This window comes from Onthophagus taurus, chromosome 7 (genome assembly GCF_036711975.1).
Source record: "Onthophagus taurus isolate NC chromosome 7, IU_Otau_3.0, whole genome shotgun sequence".
NCBI classification, from domain to species: domain Eukaryota; kingdom Metazoa; phylum Arthropoda; class Insecta; order Coleoptera; family Scarabaeidae; genus Onthophagus; species Onthophagus taurus.
The window spans coordinates 33,105,319-33,124,544 of NC_091972.1; the positions used below are offsets into that span (position 1 = coordinate 33,105,319).

The 19,226-nt window shown below is 35.1% G+C and overlaps 1 protein-coding gene across 2 annotated transcripts; it reads left to right on the forward strand.

Moving 5' to 3' along the window:
• Window positions 1-7,913: 7,913 nt before the first annotated feature.
• On the forward strand, window positions 7,914-19,213 carry LOC111415948 (kelch-like protein 17). Of its 2 annotated transcripts, none has more exons than XM_023047885.2 (7): window positions 7,914-8,088; window positions 8,299-8,524; window positions 14,422-14,597; window positions 17,485-17,834; window positions 18,088-18,494; window positions 18,584-18,692; window positions 18,751-19,213. In XM_023047885.2, exons 1-7 carry the CDS (start codon window positions 8,015-8,017, stop codon window positions 19,095-19,097), a joined length of 1,689 nt encoding a protein of 562 aa, XP_022903653.2. In that variant the 5' UTR covers window positions 7,914-8,014; the 3' UTR covers window positions 19,098-19,213. The 2 variants fall into 2 exon arrangements, with proteins under 2 accessions (XP_022903653.2, XP_022903733.2); XM_023047965.2 differs by having other exon boundaries at window positions 7,926-8,088; window positions 8,302-8,524.
• Window positions 19,214-19,226: the final 13 nt, after the last annotated feature.

Here is a 19,226-nt window from a genome sequence, read left to right on the forward strand (position 1 = left end):
CCGTCACATAGTTCTCATCACAGTCGTACTTACACCTGGAGGGTCGGAGAAAAACATCCACTGGTAATTCCATTTCCCTGCCGTATAACAAAAAGTGGGGGGTATAGCCCGTACTGCTATGCACCGTTGATCTGTACGCCAGAAGAACATAGGGTAGCCATTCATCCCAGGTTCTTTGGTCCTTTTTAACATAGTGAGATAGTACGTCCTTGATCACCCGATGACTTCTCTCGATAAGACCATTGCACTCGGGATGATACGGTGTGGTTTGTATTTTGTCGATATTTAATAGCTTACAAATTTCCTTCATGAGTGACGACACAAAATTTGTACCCTGATCGGTGAGCAACTGCAGAGGAGTACCGTGGCGACTTACTATTTGCGTTACAAAAGCTCGAGCCACAGTATCAGCCTTCTGATCAGGTAAGGCTACTGCCTCTAAATATTTGGTGAAATAGTCCTGGAACGTAAGTATATACTTGTTTCCTTTGTATGTTGTTGGTAACGGACCCACTATGTCCATTGAACTTCTTTCGAATGGCTTTCGAACAGTTGTAAATTTTTGCAAGGGTGCTCTAGACATATGGGGGGAAGTTTTACGTCTATTGCATGACTCACAATTCGAACAATACTTTTTAACATCACGTGTCATAGACGGCCAAAATACCCTATCCTTAAGTAAAGCTAATGTTTTCGCTTGACCGCCATGACCTGCAAATGGTAAATCGTGGTAATCATGCAAAGCCTTCTGCACAAATGATTTCGGCAACACTAGTACTTCTTTTCCTAACTCATCAGTTTTAAATAAGAGCTTATCATTATCTATGAAATAACTATCCCTAAGATCTTTGTTTGATGAAAGCGAATCCCGTATTTCAATGCAAAACTCGTCCTTATCTTGTTCTTTCAAAATAACATTTTTATCCCAAACTGGCGTTGCTATATTTTCCTGTATTTTACATAGTGTTTTATTTTTAACGAAAGGTAATTTATATACCATTATCATGGTATTCGTTCCCTCAAAACATTCTCTTAATTCTTCTTTAACTAGGCTCCACTTTAGTTTATCGAGACCACATCCTATTCTGGGTATTGCCAAATATCTCTCCCCAGATTTATTCATTTCCTCCCGTAACGTTTCTAGACACTGTCTCAACATGTGGTACGTTGGTTTATGGTAGTATTCGTCCTTTGAAATTAAATGGTATATTTTTCGTTTCTCCGCTATTTGCGGTACTATGTCACCAACTCCTTTCTCCTCGGATCTTAATTTTTCAACGGAGCCAAATCGCTTTTTAAATTCCTTTGCAATACCAGCTCCCATCGCAAAATCCGCCGAAACGCAATGAGCTAATACCCAACCTTGGGGAGCATCAAACAAATTTCCCTCTACTTCATTAATGCATAACTTATCTTTCTCATCCTTTCGGATTAGGGAAACTATACTGTTTCGGCTGAGAGCATCCACGTTTCCATGCTTTCGGCCCGGTCTGTGGATAATCTCGAAGTCATACTCCATTAGCATTAAAGCCCATCGTGCTAGTCTCGAGCTCGGGTCTTTGATATTCATCAACCATTTCAATGGTCTGTGGTCTGTTATGATAGTGAAACGGCGTCCATATAAGTAGCACCGAAATTGCTTTATCCCAAATATGACAGCAAGACACTCTTTTTCGGTAGTCGAATAGTTTAGCTCAGCCTTCTTTAGTCCTCTACTAGCGAAAGCCACAGGGCGTTCATTTCCCTCTCTCACCTGGCTAAGTATAGCACCTAATCCTGTGTTACTCGCGTCTGTAGCCAAGATGAAAGGCTCATTGAAATCTGGGAAAATTAATACCGATTCTGATGTTATCGCGGCCTTTAAGCTTTCCACCGCTTCCAATTGCTCTTTTTCGAATTTAAACGCGACATCTTTGCGCGTTAACTTCGTAATTGGGGCCGCTAATCGGGTAAAGTCCGGTATAAATTTCCTATACCATCCCACCAGCCCTAAAAATTCTCTACAATTCCTAACGTTTTTTGGAACGGGGAAATTCTGTATCGAGTTGATTTTTCCCGGATCCGGTTGAACGCCTTGGGCAGATATTATGTGACCAAGATAAGACACCTTTGGGACCGCGATCTGGCTTTTCTCCATCTTAAGTTTTAGTCCTGCATCTCGGATTCTATCAAAAATAGTTTGTAGTTTGTTCAAATGATCGTCGACACCCGTTCCATTGAAAATTATTATATCATCTAAATAGACGAGGCAATGAGTACCTAACAATCCCGAAAATGTAAAATTCATGAAGCGCTGAAACGTCGCGGGGGCATTTACTAGCCCAAACATCATTCGGTTGCTCTCATAGTGCCCGAACGGCGTGGAGAAAGCTGTTTTTTCTCGGTCATTCTTCTCCACTTCTATTTGATGGTACGCCGACGCTACATCAAACACGCTAAACAGATTAGTCTTCCCTAACACATCTACTGTCTCTTGCAGATTCGGCAACGGGTACACATCTTTCTTAGTTACCGCGTTGAGTCCTCGGTAATCTATACATACTCGGGGTTTTATCGATCCGTCTGACATCTGCCGGTTAACGATTACAACCGGCGCCGACCAGGGTGAATGAGATGGTTTAATAATATTTTTCTTTAACAGCTTATCTATTTCTTCCTGTAAGAACTCTCGTTGATGAACTGGTACTCTATATGGACGTTTACTAATTGGTGGTACATTCTCAGTAATAATTTGATGTTTGACCTTGTGAGTTTTCGTAAACCTTTCGTCACCATTGTCGAAAATATCTCGATAATCCAATAACAATTTTTCAACTTTCTCTTTGTCTGTTTCTGATAGATGAGCCAATGAGATCGATTCCAAAAATGTTGATGTCTCTCCGTCTTCTCTTATCATTGCAACCATCTCGCTTTTTACTTCTGGATTAACCTTCTTATTCGGTATTATACAACTATACGCTCTAGCTATCTCTGTATGCTTTGGGATCGTTATTGATTCTTCTCCTATGTTTGCAACCAATACTCGTGGTTTTTCCCCTCTTGGAACAGCACATCTTCCTATTAATATATTTGGATGAAAGGGCGTTTTACTTGATTCAATTACAATGTCGTTCTTTTTATTATTATTACGCACGTCAACCGCTAACACCTTCTCTGTAAACGGTTCAACGATATCTTCTTCAACGGTGATAACAGGATTACATTGACAGTTTTTATCATTGTTTATTTCGTTTTCTTTCGTATCTTTCATATTAGTTTCATCCTTAATTTCTTCTTCATTTTCGCATTCCCTTAACTCATTATTTTCTGCAACAATTCGTGACTTCTGCGTCACTAATCCACTACTTCCGCTGGGGTCTTCTTGAATTTCGCCTTCTCGGCTCTCCCTATGACTTTCTTTAGTCTTTAATTTCTCTATTTTTTTTTCTTCTTCTTCTATTCTTTTATCGTGACAATCCCTGTCCACATTTACATCGATCATTCGGCGATACCCGGTTTCATAGTCATCGTTGCTATCTGAACTTAACTCCCCAAACTCTTCTACCAAAACATTTACCTCGAGTGGCATAAACCTCGTTCGTTGATTCGTCTCCTCGGTTACGTACTTTTCTTCGACTTCACGTTTCTTTATTAGATACTCCGTCCTCGTTACTTGCGGTTCGATTAAATTTATTTCCGTTGATAATTCTGATACATAATCATTCGCGAGTTCCAAATTATCTACCTGACCTACACCCAAACCTGATGTGGTGGATTCTCTACATTCAAGGGAATCTGTAGACACAATACGCTGCGACCCCAAATTGACGTTCATGATACTTGAAAATCTAACATCAATACCTCCTACATTTAGGCTACCTTTACTAAAATCAATAATTACATTGTGAAATTCCATAAAATCGCGTCCCAATACTCCATCTGTGGTTAAAGGCAAATTGTCCAAACATACATAGCACGAGAAATCTCCTAAATTCGATTCATTCCCCAATGAAAAATTTAACTCAGTCGTACCTAGCATGTCAATTCCGTGTCCCGTTATTCCCGAAATACTAAAATCTCCTGACATAGGTTTAATTGCTTCCGAAATTACACAAGAATGTTTAATTATCGTAACAGGAGAACCGGTGTCTACTAACATCGTTATTGGTTTGTTTTTATTGAACAATTTAATAGAAAAAGGTGTTTCAAAAATGAGTCTCATATGCGGTATAATCTTATTTACAGTTGGGTCATAATTTTCGACAGACTTTATTGACCTATCGTAACCCTTTAATTCGAGTCTCCTGCGGTTCGGGTATTCACCGCAGGACGATATGCGTTTAAAGAGTTCGTCTCATTGTACCTGTTATTTGCGGGAATTTGCGGTGATCTAGTAACCTGCGGGGGCGATTGTCGGCCCGTATAATTGTTATCGTTTACATTACGTCGCGGTTCGTTTTGATAATCTCGCTGTTGGTAATAAAAATTTCTTCGGTCGCGGTTGTTTACCTTATCGGATGAATGACCCTCTTGAAAACTAACACGGCGTGGGAGGTCACGCCTTTGGTCGTAGTTCGGTTGCATTTTATTTGAAGGTAACCTACATTGTTTACTAATATGACCGGGTTTCCCGCAATTATAACAATTAAACACGGTTGTCTGTGCATTACAAAATTTCGCAAAATGACCTGACTTTCCGCATCTGTAACATAATCTAGTAGTCGTATCCACCGCTCCTATATTAATTCGATTTGGACGATTTCGGTTTGTAGCCTGATTTAATTCTTCAAATGATGCGATCTCTTCCGCTTTATCTAGAGTTAAATCCGTTTCACGCATAAGTAACGTTCCTACCATTTGACTTAATTCACGTTTCATTCCCACTTTAAATTGACTTAGTGCTAATTCATTAATTTTTATAATAACTCCCGGTAATTCTGCTGCTGTTACTTTCGCTTTGTCCTCCTCGATAATCTCATTCGCGATAGACTTTATACTGGTTACGTAAGACGACACGGATTCATCGTGTTTTTGGAACGCGCGCATTAATTTCCCTAGTGCTTCTCCCGGTAATTTTCGCGGGGTAAACTTTTTAATTAATTTTTCCCGTAATTCTACATATGTGACCTGATTACTCTGTAAGTTTGTTTCCGCCTTATAAAATTTATAAGCCTCTCCACTCAATCGATACCTAACAATATGAAGCATTTGTGTTTCATTCCAATTATCTAAGATCGCACGTTGCTCTAACCTTTCAAAATACAGTTTAACATTTTCTCGACCTGAAAAAGATTCTACCGTTCCTGCTAACATTCCTAAAGAAATCGGTGTAACCATCATTGGTGTTGTTAGAATAGAACCTTCAGCTTCGCCCGGAATTTCTGCTACGTTATCATCGGCGTTCATAGTGATTAAGATTTTTATTATTTTTAATGATAGTCACAAAATATTCACCTACTAACCCCTGCACGACAAAATTTATTACTTTATACGTACAAACAAAAGAATGATTGACAAAACATTAAAGAAAATTAACTCGAAATCTTTAAATTTTGAAACACGAAATAGTAACAAAAACAAAATAAAAAAATAACAATTAGATTTTATTTCTACTTTTACATCAAATTGTGCCAACCCCACACCTGACACCAGTTTGTCACAAACTAGCTCTCGAGAACTTCTCGTTTCCCGTAGTGGGTTTCCTAGCTAGGTCCACGGAGCGGCTCGCGTACCCAACTGTCCACGCACTACCGTTTTCTTGATAGCTAGCAATGACTGAGTTAGGGTTTGGCACACTGCATTCGTTCACTTGAAAGCAAACGGCAGTAATTTGAAATTAAGAATAAAAATAGATTGAAAGAAAACGAAATTTCACTGCTAAAGAATAAGTTTGCTTTATTTTTGAACAAGAACGTATTATATTATATATAAAAAAAAAACAACTGACAAAGGTTTTAAAAAGTAAAAATTACATGACATAAGCTATTCAACAACATCATTACGAAATTTGCCGAGGTGGTTAGCAGGTTCAATGAGAAATCGGAAGTTTAAGATTTTAATAACGCTTACCCGTTTGTTAAAGTAAAATATTCATCGAAGAAAGAGAATCCAATTCAACGAATTTTATAACTAAATTGCTATAAGTTCAAATCGCACGACTCGAATTTAAAAACACAACAAAAACTTTAATTTCCCGGTTTCGCCCGATGCTTTTCTGTTCCAATCCCGTAACCGACTCTCCGATTTTTTCTTCATTTCTCCCCTGCTCCATCTACTCTAACTGCCACCTCGGCACATTCCTGCCAGAACCGCCTACGTAGTATTTAGTCTGGACCCTCGGTTCTCAAGACGCAACTTCGTAATTAAATTACAAAGTTCTGCCTGTATTGCGTTTTATTATTTTTTTTTAATCGCTTTCGAATCCCAAAATGCGGTTTGTTACAATTGGTTTTAATAAAAATTTACTTAATAATTTAATGGGTTGGTGGTAACTATTCTAGCAGATGCTTCATTTTCTCTTCAGAGTTATGTCCAGAGCAACCTGTAACTAGGATGTGGCGTCAACAACAACAATATCCTCTGCAAATCGGCCCATAGAACGTCTTGCTATGATTATAGGCATTTTCCTACTGGAGAAGTGGTTCTTCTAACTAATGAAGGAATGGAAGAATATGGAGTTTTGCCACCTCATCCATGATATCCGCGATATCGTTTTCTGCTCTAATAACTTACAGCAACATTGATTTTATTAAAGCTGTTCGCCCTCGCACTACTTGTTGCTTGCGCTACATGAATTAATAAGCCGAAGTTTCTTTTTATAAAAGACAGAAACTATTGGCCAAGACCAGCCATCAAATTTTCATCTCACTTGGAATTCGTGGTAAGTTATACATACTTAACTTTTTCGCCAGTTTTCGCCATATGTTATTCACTTCACTTACTCAGTTTTAATAAAATATTTATTATAAAATACTATATAAATATATAAAAGAACGTTAAAGTATGATAGTGTGGTTTAATTATTAATCCATAATAAATATTCTCATATGATGACTTCTGAAGAATCAATATTAATTCATTTTTCATCCTCATTTTGTTTATCCATCAGATAGCAAAATGCTTTACTTTCAATAATTGATTTCCAGTCTACACCTATTATAACTTCATTGACCTTGTCGGGTAACCCGAAACTAGTACGACTTTATATAAATAAATGCAAGTTAGAAGTTGCATCGTTTTTATTTGATCGTTAATCTTGCAACATGGAAAACTCTTTCAATAATTATTGTGTCCATTATCAAATGGAAGAAGACAGATTTTTTTATTATTGCATTTTCGTTTTTGTTTTAACACATGTTTTTGTTAAAATAAATCTATATTGATGTTTTGAAATCAAAAAATTTTTATTTTACCACTTAATTTGCTATTTCTCTCTTAGCGGCATGAAGTGCCTCTAGTTCTAGGGATAGTGCTAGTTTTAGTTTAATTATTTTTTCATCGTTTCAATTAGTTTATAAAACTATTAATGTCAAATAGTTCCGAATAATTAATTTAATAAAAAAAATTCTATATCGCTGTTATAAATTAATTAAATAAGCTTCCGTAAGATTGTAAATTATTGATTGTTATATTTTTCTTAATTTTATACATTTCATAGAACTGGCTTAACCCTTTGAATTTCATAGTCTTATAAAAAAAATTAATTTTTTAATAAAATCTCATGTTGCTACAACATCAAACAAGTGTCGCAAAAAGCGTTTTAAAAACCGCAATTTAACAATTTAGAAAAATTTATGTGAAGTTAAGTTAAAAGGATTAGTAAATAATCACCACAATAACACTAACCGCACAGATTACTTCATTACTATTAATGTACTCTGTAACTAACCGATAAGATGGCGTTGCCGCGCAAACGCAGAAAAATGAGTTTTGGCGGGATACACCTTGTCTCCTTTCAGGTTATTTTGTGCCTTAGTATACTCTCCGGGATTCCCCTAATTTGCATGTGTGTATTTGTTACCTTTGAATTAACAACATGAAATCACAAAAGATATACCAAAAACAAAAGGTCGTAGTTGAAATATTTCAGAGATTGTCTGCAATGAGAGAGTAAGTGTTAATGAAAGACTAAGGCTCACTTTTACCACCTCTTGATAAATTTATCCGATAGATAAATTGGCGCTGTTAGCCAATGAGAGCGCTTAAAACCACTGTAACCATGGTAATTACATCTTAGATAGTTTATCAGGAAGATGGTAAAAGTGGACCTTACCCTGTAATTCAAATAAGTAAATAAAATTTGTTTATCACTGCTTGTAGTAGTAAATTATGCGACGTAACTTTAGTTGTGGATGGTGTCCAAATACATGCGCACAAAGTTGTGCTAGCTGCTTGTTCGGAATTTATGAAAACATTATTAACAGGAGACTTTAAAGAATCTCAACAAGCGACGATTAAATTATCAGAAATAAATGCTGAAGCAGCGAATCAAGTAGTTAACTACATATACGGCTCATCAATCGAAATAACGATAGATAACGTTTTTGTAAGTACCAAAACATCCAAAGATAATTTATCTTGCTATTAAGCTATTCAACATAATTTTACTTACAACTAGTAACACATCAAATTAGGTTAACGTTTTATGCATCTTTCTCAATATGCACAATGGTATCAATCAAGTAAATAGGTTATTCATTTCGTCTCTTAACATTGCTGGGGATATATTTCCAGCCCTTATAATATTAATCCGGGATTAATATTATATCAACCTGAAACTGGTCATCATATTGTCGTACCTTGGCACAAATGCAGCAGTTGGAAAAGTATTTACAATAGGTAATGTTTATTGGAGATCCTACATTCTATTGATAGTAATCTGTTGTATGAAGATATTCGCAGAGTCAATTTATTGTTGTGGTTTTAATTTATGATGGATTAACTTGATCCAAAGTTAAGCGTTTTTCTCTGTATATTTAGTTGCCTAAACTACTTATTTTTCGGTTAATCTTTAGTGGAAATATTTGAAATGAATATAAGCATTCGCGAATATTCGCATATTTTTCAACATTCGCTTTCGCATTCGCGAAAAACATACGAATATTTCTAATATATCCAAAAAAGTTAATATTTAAATTGAAGAAGAGGAATATTATATTTTAAAAATAAAAGCTTTGACGCCTTTTCTCCTTGTAGTCTATTTCGATGTGATGTGTAAATAAGCCCGTGAAATAAAATATTCCGTGATAGTTTTTCTGACCAATAGGTGTAAGGCATTAGCAGGCGGAGATTGATCACTAGTGATTTCGCTTTCTCCTTTACTTTCACTGGAAGAATCCATTAGGAAAATCATGGTGTCTCTAAGAGATGCCTGTCTTATTGACTGAAATGCACTGGGTCCTAAGTTTTCGACTCCATCAGTCAATCTGGAGCGCTTTGCTTTGGGGCCACTTAATCTAAAGGGTGCAGTTATTTCGTGGTCTGCAATTGAATCCGCAATGTGATTGGTTATGTGCTCTTGGATTGAATTTATTTCGAAAAATTTTGTTATTACTCAAATGTCTTGAGTAAGCAAATAAGTAGTTCCACAATTATCTACTCCTCTAAAGTTAATTGTGGTATTTTATTGTTACTTGACGCATAAAGACACAATGAATCTATGTTTTTCAAAATGCGCTCTAACATATAAAAGGTGCTGTTCCACCTGGTATTGCATTCTTGAAGAATCTTAAGTTTCAAGTCTTTGTTGTAGGGTTTAAAGTTCATCTTGCGCTGTATTAGATTGATGAAAATGTGTTGTCATCTTTTTACACTTTATTAGCACTGTAACAACGGTTTCTTGTGTCTTAAGTCCCTGTTTCTCGACCAGTTGTATTTGGTGAGAAGAGCAGGCAATATGCTGGACAAGTAATAATGAAATACCTTTTTTTATGTTAGCGCCAGCATCCCTGACAATGCACTATACTTTTTCTTTAGGTATTTGCCATTTTGTCAAAATACTTTCAATTTTTGCAGCAACATTTTCTCCAGTATGTCGGCTCTCACCAAATACTTCTGATTTTAGCACTTCAACTTTTCTTTCAAAATTCTCCGTAACCCCATGACAAGTGAAACTCAGCAGTGACACCTCAGAGGCGGAATCGGACCAGATATCGGTGGTAAACGATATTTTTTCAAACGATTTTGTTAAATCGAGGATTTTTTCCTTAACTTTTCCATACAATTTTTCACAAATGTACGAAGTAAAATATTGTCGACTTTTCAAGTTATAGGACGGACAAAGTTCTTTCATCAGTCTCACAAAGCCAAGGCATTCTACAAAACTAAACGGTAAGTCTTCCAACGCAATCATTTCGCCGATCAAATTGTCAACCGTCGCTGACTTTGCGTTATTGACATCCCACTGTGTCCTTTTTTCGACAAAAGCAACAAGGGTTTCATGTTTGATTTTCAGGTCAGCTTTAGTACATTGCTACGAGGACGATGCCAACTGATAGGTTTTTAATACATTCTTTTTTTTTGATCTCGCGTTTCTCTACAATTTTTTGTTGCATTTATGGATTCTACATAAAATTCAGAGTATTATTCATATACACATCCGATGTCAATATTCAGCTGTCTTCGAAAAAATGGCAGTTAAAAAAATACAGTCACTATTTTATTACAGAAGTAAAATATTAACAGCTGATGCCTCATTTTTCTGAGCCTCTTCTACATCTGTTCTTATTTTTTTTATTAACAGCGTCAACTAGTTCAACATTAAATGTTACTTCATGGCTTTGATAACAATTGAAATTAGTTATACAATAATAGCGGGGGAACTACCAATGTCATCCTGAATCTATTCGCTATCTACTAAGTCATCTTCTATAAATATGTCTTGGGGAAGTCTCCGTGTTATGGATTCCAATATCTCCCAATTGACGTTCTTGTGCACTTGGACACTTTTTGGTTGGTTTAGTAATGTGTTCTGTTATCGTCTCGACCCCTAGTTCTTAATATATTGCGAGTTTCTCACAAACCATGAGGCTACCATCTACAGACATTCTTAGAATTTTATTTTGTAGCACTTGAATTTTTTTAATATTAGATTTAGCTGGTCTTATTAATGATTTGTCTAGTAGCATTGCACATTCGATCTTCAGTTTCGGTTTTCTGTTGATGATGGAATAAAGTTCTTTCAGTTTTGGATATGCTTCGTTTAATTTTTTATTAATATGGTACTTCCACGTAAGTCTTTGGTTCAAACATACTCCCAGATATTTGATAGCGCTATTTTTCGTATTCCAGTTTAAAGGGTGATCTTCGATTATTATTGTTGTAGGATTTTTAACTTGTCTAAGGGTAAATATTTTTCCTAGTAAATAACCATTTATTATGTATCTCATTAACCGAGTTTTGGAGATCTTGAATGGATGTTTCCAGATTTTCGTTTTGGGTGACTATAACCATGTCATGTGCGAATAAGGCTTTTAGGTCTTTTTTATTAATCGGAATGTCATGTAAACAGATATTAAATAGCAGTGGTGAGAGGATGCTGCCTTGAGGAACTCCAGCCTTGATGGGTTTTGATTCGGATTTATAAGCATTAACTTTGACGTAAAATGTTCTATCATCCAGAAATGAGAAAATTAGGGCTTTGAGGTATTCAGGTATATTAGTTTTAAGGATCTTATATTTTAAACCATATAGCCATACTTAATGAAAGGCTTTTGTTATATCTAGAAAAGCAGCTGTTGTATATTATTTATTTTCATATCCTCGCTCTATTATTTCCGTCACTCTTGTGAGTTAACGTACTGTTGAGTGACTAATTTTAAATCCGTATTGAATATTAGGATGAATTAGGAATATTGTGATTTTGGAACGTTGAAAAATCAGTTTCTCAAAGAATTTACCTATGGTAGGAAGCAGATTAATAAGTCTGTAATTTTAGATTTCACGTTTATTTTTGCCAAGTTTCCTAAGCATTAATATTTCAGCTTCTTTCCAGGTGTTAGGAAAGTATCCCAGATTCATGCAGATGTTAAAAATGGAGCTTAATATATTTAAGGTCTGACCAGGAGCTTTTTGGTAGGTAGTCTATTGGTAAGCATTCGAAGTTCTTCAGGGGTGGTATGATCTATAGTGGGTTTATTAACAGGAAAATTAGCTACTATATACCGTTGAATTTTATTTGTGAATGTGTAACTCGCTCTTGAAAATTGTGGAGTGAATATTTTTGCAAGATTGTTTGAAAAACCTACGGCTTCATCAGCATCTGTGCTAAAAGTGTTCTCTTGATGGATTAGTGTTGGAATTGGTTCCCTTTTTTTGATTATTCTTTTAGTTGTTTTCCACATTCCTGGATAATTGGTCGCTAGATTTTTGATTAAGTTATTGTAAGAATCTATTTGATGTTGATTCAATTCGTCAGTGATTTGGTATGTTAACTCGTCCAGTTTTCTCTTAATTTTTGGATCTCGAGTTCTCTGCCATTCTCTTCTAGTACATCTTTTTTGGTTTATCATTACAATTATGTAAGCAGGAGGAATGTTGTAATTAGGATCAATATTTGTTTTGGTAGGTTACTATTGCGTGCTGCTGTAGTTATTTTATTGTATAATCCTCAGGTTGTTGTCAACATCAGAGGGTACTGTTATGTTGATTATCGGGTTTCTTATTTTTATCTTCTGGCTGCTTATATGCACATATAATATTCATCTAGTTTTTGTTTACGAGATGAACTGTAATTGCTATAGTTTCAACTTATTTTGTTTCGATTATGATCAAATCCGAATGCACCAGATGGTTTTTAATACAGATAGCAACTTCACCAGCAGTTATTCTTGATTGGCTATCTTTTCATATATTATATTTTTATATGATATATTTTTTTGTATCTTGATATATCAATATGTTGTGACTAGTTGTTTCTTTGGAGTTTATTGGCAGTAATTGATGAGGGAAGTTGCGCTTTGGCAGTAGCTGCTGCGTAAGAAGGATAGGTAGTATTAGGACAGTATTCATTGACGTCGATTATTACACCTGTAGTGTTGATCTTGTAATACTTTGTGAGTTTTACAACCTCTGTCATTCGATGGGTGCGCTTCACCACAATTTGCGCATTTTGGGAGATTGAAGATTTTTTTTACATTCATTATATAAATGTTCTTCGTCGCATTTGACACATCTTGGTCTTAAAAGTGCAATAGCTTTTGGTATGTCCATATCTCCATATCTGGCAGTTATGACATTGGTGAATGTAAGTTGGCCTTTTACGAGGTTCTACAGTAACAATTGCTTTTTCTATTTCATTGATAGTAATAATTTCTTTTGCTTTGTCAGTGGGTGTCAATTCTACCGCACATAAGGGTATTGGGGTGTTTATTTTTATTCATAAGTCGGGTTACTTTTATGATAGGTAGTTTTTTTTAATTCATCCTCTATTTCATCATTAGTTAAGGAAATGGGTACGTTTTTAATTACTACTGCCAATGGTTTGTTGTTCGGGTCTTGAAAAGTATGATATTCAACTTTATTTTCTTTATAGTATCATTTATGACGTAAAAATATTGGTGGAATTTTTTATTTACTGTTTTTTGGTCTTCTCTCCGTTATTATTACTTTTAATTACTATTAATAATATATTATTGTCCGTTTTTGGATCTTTTTTCTCTATCTTCCGCGCTCTGTATCCAATTTGTTATTCTTTATCTTCTGTTATTCTTTTGACATCGTCAGTCTTTTCTTGTCCATTCTCGGTCCTCACTCGAGCATCTTCCATCCTTCGAACAAGGTACGTGCCCTGCTCAATTCTATTTAAATTCTACAACTCTGGTAATCACATCCGTAACGATCGTCCTTCTTTCTACATCCTCCTTAGTCATTCGGTCACGAAACGAAACACCATACATTGAACCCTTCATTTTTCTCTGTGCAGTTTCAAGTACCTACTGTAAAAGTTATTGCAGTCAGGGTAAAAGTTGCAGCATCGTACGTCATAACAGGTACTACGTATAAGTCAAATGTTTTGCTTCTTACAATAAGCTAAAATTTCCCAGTGATGTTTTTCTGGGGTTAGATTTGATTTCCATTTTGGCGTTGAAATCGCCACACATAATGCTAAATTGTGAATATTTATCTGTCACTAACAAAGTAACATTTTGTTGTACTCTTAAGTAATTTTCACGTTAATATGTAGTTAAATGTAATAAGATTATACTTTCGTGAATTTATGTATGAGTCATATATGTATAATTCATTTAAATCTTGTATTTTATAAAAATATAGAAGTAAAAATATCTCGGAAAGTTTAATAGCAAGATTGGTCATGTTTGGAGTCAGTTTAAAGAATTTTTCATGAAGAATAAATATGAATTTTGTATGAAAACGATTAATTAAATCTTGTGAATTATCGTTTAGCTTTAAAAATGATATAATATTAAATAAATCTGATTACAGAACATACTACGTATTTCACGGATGTGGTTCATAAATACTTTATTGGAAGAGTGTGAACAATTTTTGATGGAATCTCTTAACATTTCTAATGTATTGTTAATTTGGACGAATTTTCGTTTACTTAACCAAAACCAAATAAAAAGGAGAGCTGAAGCTCTTTTGGAATGTCATTTTACGTAAGTTGAATATAACAAATCTGAACAATCTTTTGCTAGTTTTGAGCATTAATAAAAACAATAATAATAAAGATCAATTGCTTCAAAACTTCTTCTTTCTCTTGCCTTTGTAGGTGTTCCAATTTTATTTTTCATACTTCGGCCACACTTTCAATGCCAGCATTCTTCTTTTTGAATTCATATAAAGTGTTCAGACTTTCTTTGAGATTCTCTTCTACTAGAGCTCTCAAGTATTAAGCATTTGATAAAGTTTGGCACGAACCATACCGTTTTGGTTGGCGTAGTGCGGTGCAGTGAAAATAGTTTGTAGTTCGAGAAAGCAATGCAAGAAAGTAGCCGAAATATGTGTTTTGATTTTCTGAAGATAACTTAATATCTGACACACCTCTTTCTTTTTCTCTATGCTAGGAGATATATTTACACTGCTGTTCAAAAATTGCGCCACACGTTGTTATGCTATTATCCTACAACCTTCTCAAGTGCCAGGCTCAAAATCTCTAGACATATGTCTTCTAATATTCACTCTGCATGTTAAGCTACTCATTATAAATTTATTAAAACCTTGTCGACTGCCGTAATATTTCGAATTCTAATAGGGCCCTGTATAATTGGAATGTGTGATGTATGTATGCGGATGTTGTACTCTATAACTTTCTCGTGTATTTGGCGCAGTGTGAAAATGGTATCTGTTATAGATTTGTTCTTCGTGAATTTCGCTTGGTATTGTTCCATCATGATTTAGGTGTGAGATAGTAATCGACTATATAGGATTAGCGAAAATACCGCCATTGGTTATTCGGTCTATCCATGATATCCGTAGTACACGACAAAATTTCAAGGGCCTTAACGCGACTCTTTAGCGTTTGTGAGTATCCAGTTCTTGGATTCATGACGATAGTGTGTCATCGGCAAAACATATGTTGTTTATGGAGGTTCCATTGATCTTAATTCCTCTCTCAGTATGCACTAGTGCTTTCTGCAATATCACTTCCGAGTAGATATCTCTTACGTCTCTGCGGATGTCTATTTCATCAGATGTTGTGTTCTTCTATTTTATTTCTATGTGAGATGCAGTCAAAAGTTTTCTGATAGTCAATAAAGCAGCCTCGTGCGTACCTGCTCCGTTTTTCTTTTGCAATCTATACGAGCGCGAATGATGCGCAGAAATATTTTGAGAACATGAGACATCAGATTGATGATTTTGTGTAGAGTGACAAATGTCGACTTCAGCCATCATGGTATTATGGTACCTTACCAGCCTTGTGTAAGAAGTCTAACAGATAGGTGATGAGTTTTAAACCATCTCCGCATTGGCTATCAGTCTCAAGGTTCCAGCGTGTGGACATTTATAGCTCGCCTGACCTCTTTCCAGCGATGTAGCTTTATTTCAACGCCTACTAAGATTATGTTATTTTCGTCCCTGAAAACACCCCGATGTTGTTTGTGTTTTATATTTTATTTTTTCGATATTTCATATAGTTTTGTGGAAAAGCGCGGTTTAGTAGGATGCGGTTATTTCGAAAACGACCTGATGGATTTCAACGCAATTTTTACCAAAGTATGTCAAATAACGTCGGTGTCGGATTCCGTTATCAGTTTTTCAAAATTAGGGCTCCCTAATTTTTTAAGATCGATTTAATGAAATTAAAAATTAAAAAGAAACAGAAGTAAGATATGCGGGGAAAGGAGGGTTCCGTCCAATCGGAACAAATGGTGTGTCCCAGATAGTACGTCGCGCCTTTATCTTACCTACATAAAGAAATAACGCGCGACGTCCTGTCTGGGGCGCACCATCTGTTCCGATTGGACAGAACCCCCGTCACCCCGCAAAGCTTATTTCTGTTTCTCTTTAATTTGTAATTCCATTAAATCGCTTTTAAGGAGCTCTAATTTTGAAAAACTGTTAACGGAATCCGACAATCGACATTATTTGACATATTTTGGTCAAATCCGCGAGGAAATCCACCTAGCCGTTTTCAACATATCGGCGTCTTACAAAACCGCGAAACTGTATGGAATATCGAAAAAATAAAATATGCCACTCATTAAGAATACATCAGGCTACCATCTGATCAAAATTGAAATTTTGTCGTACGATAGTTTTCGAGAAAAAAAATCGCAAAGTTGACAAAGCTGCCGGTACCGTAAAATATCGGGTACTTTTTTCATTTAACTCGCGATAAAAAGAAAACCGTGAATCAGAAAATTTTCAAATTAACATATGTTACCTAGAAATGTTCAGTGATTACAGCAAACTTTGTCGCAATTTTTTTTATCGAGTGGTTGCGAAGATATCGATCTCTAAAGTGAGGGGCCTTGACTTTTTGCACGGATAGTAGAGGGTTGGGTCTGTCATCCACTCTCGTTTCTTGAGGGTATGTGTAAATCCAATCTCCATATCTTGAGTCTCAATGAGAGCCTTCTTTATGACATCATATCTATATCATCGTCATTGTACTTGTCGGCTGTTCCTGAGACCCGTCTACAGGTCTTGAGATGTTTGGACCCGTATCTCTAGATTGGCGAATCTATTGAGCTCTACTGAACTGGCGAAATCGTAAATTTATTACGACTGGGTTATGGTCGTTATTGATATGAGGGTGCGTTGTCGCTGCTGCTACATACTTTATAGATGGCTTTTAATAAGGACGAAATTTGTATGAGTTAGATTATGCTCTGTGCAGACTAATCGGCGACATTCCCCATCAAATTATCTTTTCTTATTGAAGCAATTGTCAAATAGTGGTCGGAGTCTATATTATCTCCCCAGTAACTCCTGCTGTTAATAATGTCAGTTGCGAAATTATATCTTTGTTTTATTCACGTTCAACTAGAGAAAGAGTTTTACATCACCATGTACTAACATCTTTAACATATTTAATTAAAGTGACATAATGAACTCCGACAAATTTATGGAATTAGAAATTGAAGAACTAATCGAGCTACTAAGTAAAGATTCATTATCAATTGAAGCAGAAAGTCAAGTATTTGAATGCGCAATTTCTTGGATAAAACACGATCAAGAAAGAAGAAAAGTTTATATTGCTGATATAATAGGATGTATTCGAATGAGTTTGATACCAAGAACTTATTTGAATAATTGTTTGATTCAAAATGAATTAATTAAGAACAATCATGAGCTGATTTATAAAGTTTATTCGCAATTTGCGTCAGAAGCAAAGCCTCGGAAAGACGGAGATGTGTTGTTGGTTATGGGCAAATCACCACAAAATCAATGTATGTTTATTTTGTTTTTTTTCTATGTGAATTAATAATTATATATTAAGGGTAGAGAGAAGTTTTGCTCGTTTCTTACACGGCAAGAAATAATGGTTGATTCCTTCTTCTGTGTTACGTTAGAGTAATATATTATTTAAACTAAAACTAGAACTAACACTAGTACTATGATAGTGCTAGTGTTAGTTCTAGTTTTAGTTTAAATAACACCGGCTATGAAAGCCTTCGTACTTATAATATATTATTCTTTTAGGCTTTGTGAAGTATTATAACTTTAAAACAGAAACCCTGCACAAGTTGCCCACCATAACTGAATCTCTTTATCAAATTTCCTTCAGTTATATAAAAGACTTACTGTATGTGGTTTATAAAAAATCTTCAGAAAATAGCCCTATTATTGCAAAATACGGCTTAACCAGTGGAATATTATTTGATCACAAAACGTTAACAGATCATAAAACAACATTTGAAGAGGTGATCATTTTGAATCATTTTATTTATTCATTTCACACAATAATTAGTAATAATTATTATGGTTATTCACCAACAAGTGTCGCAGAAAAGGTTGATTTAATAGCTTGCACAATAACAAGTATTAAGCCTATGAATGTTGGAAGAAACGACGTTGCTTTATGCGTTTTAGACAATTTTATATATGCGGTATGTCCTACTAAATAAAATAACGCATTTTATCGTTACAAATAGATTTTAGTTAACTTACATTATCAATTTTTTACTTTTATATACAGATTGGAGGAAGGGATGCCGTTCGAACCTTGAAATGTGCGGAACGTTACAATATAGATACAAATGTATGGGAACGTCTCTCGGATATGAACTATCCAAGAAAACGTGCAGGTACATGATTATCTTACAGTACATAAATTGTTTTAAAAGCTTTTTCTTTATTTACTAGTTGCTACATTTGTTAAAGGACTATTATATGTATTCGGAGGTTTAGATAATGTTAGTGGTACGTCTAACACTATTTCAGTATACGATCCCAAGAATAAATTGTGGACTGATATAACTTCAGAAATTAGTTTTTATTCTACTGAACCATTATCGATAACATCTTATAAAAATATGATATACGTGTTTGGCAAAGGTAATGATACGAATCGCGTTGTAGTTTTTAATCCAGAAACAGAAACTTGGGACACAGACTTAAATGAATTAAGTATCCACTTATCTAATACAATTTATGGGACTGCATTAATAGATGCTTCACAAATTATGAAACGAAGGTATAAAGGAATATAATAGGAATATATTGTAAATTTTACAATAGCAACTAAACCTTTTGTATGTTAAGTTGATTGCGAATTTTTATCGAAAAAATTGTAGAAACTTGTAATTTTCAATAAAATAAAGATTAATTCTTGTTGTTTA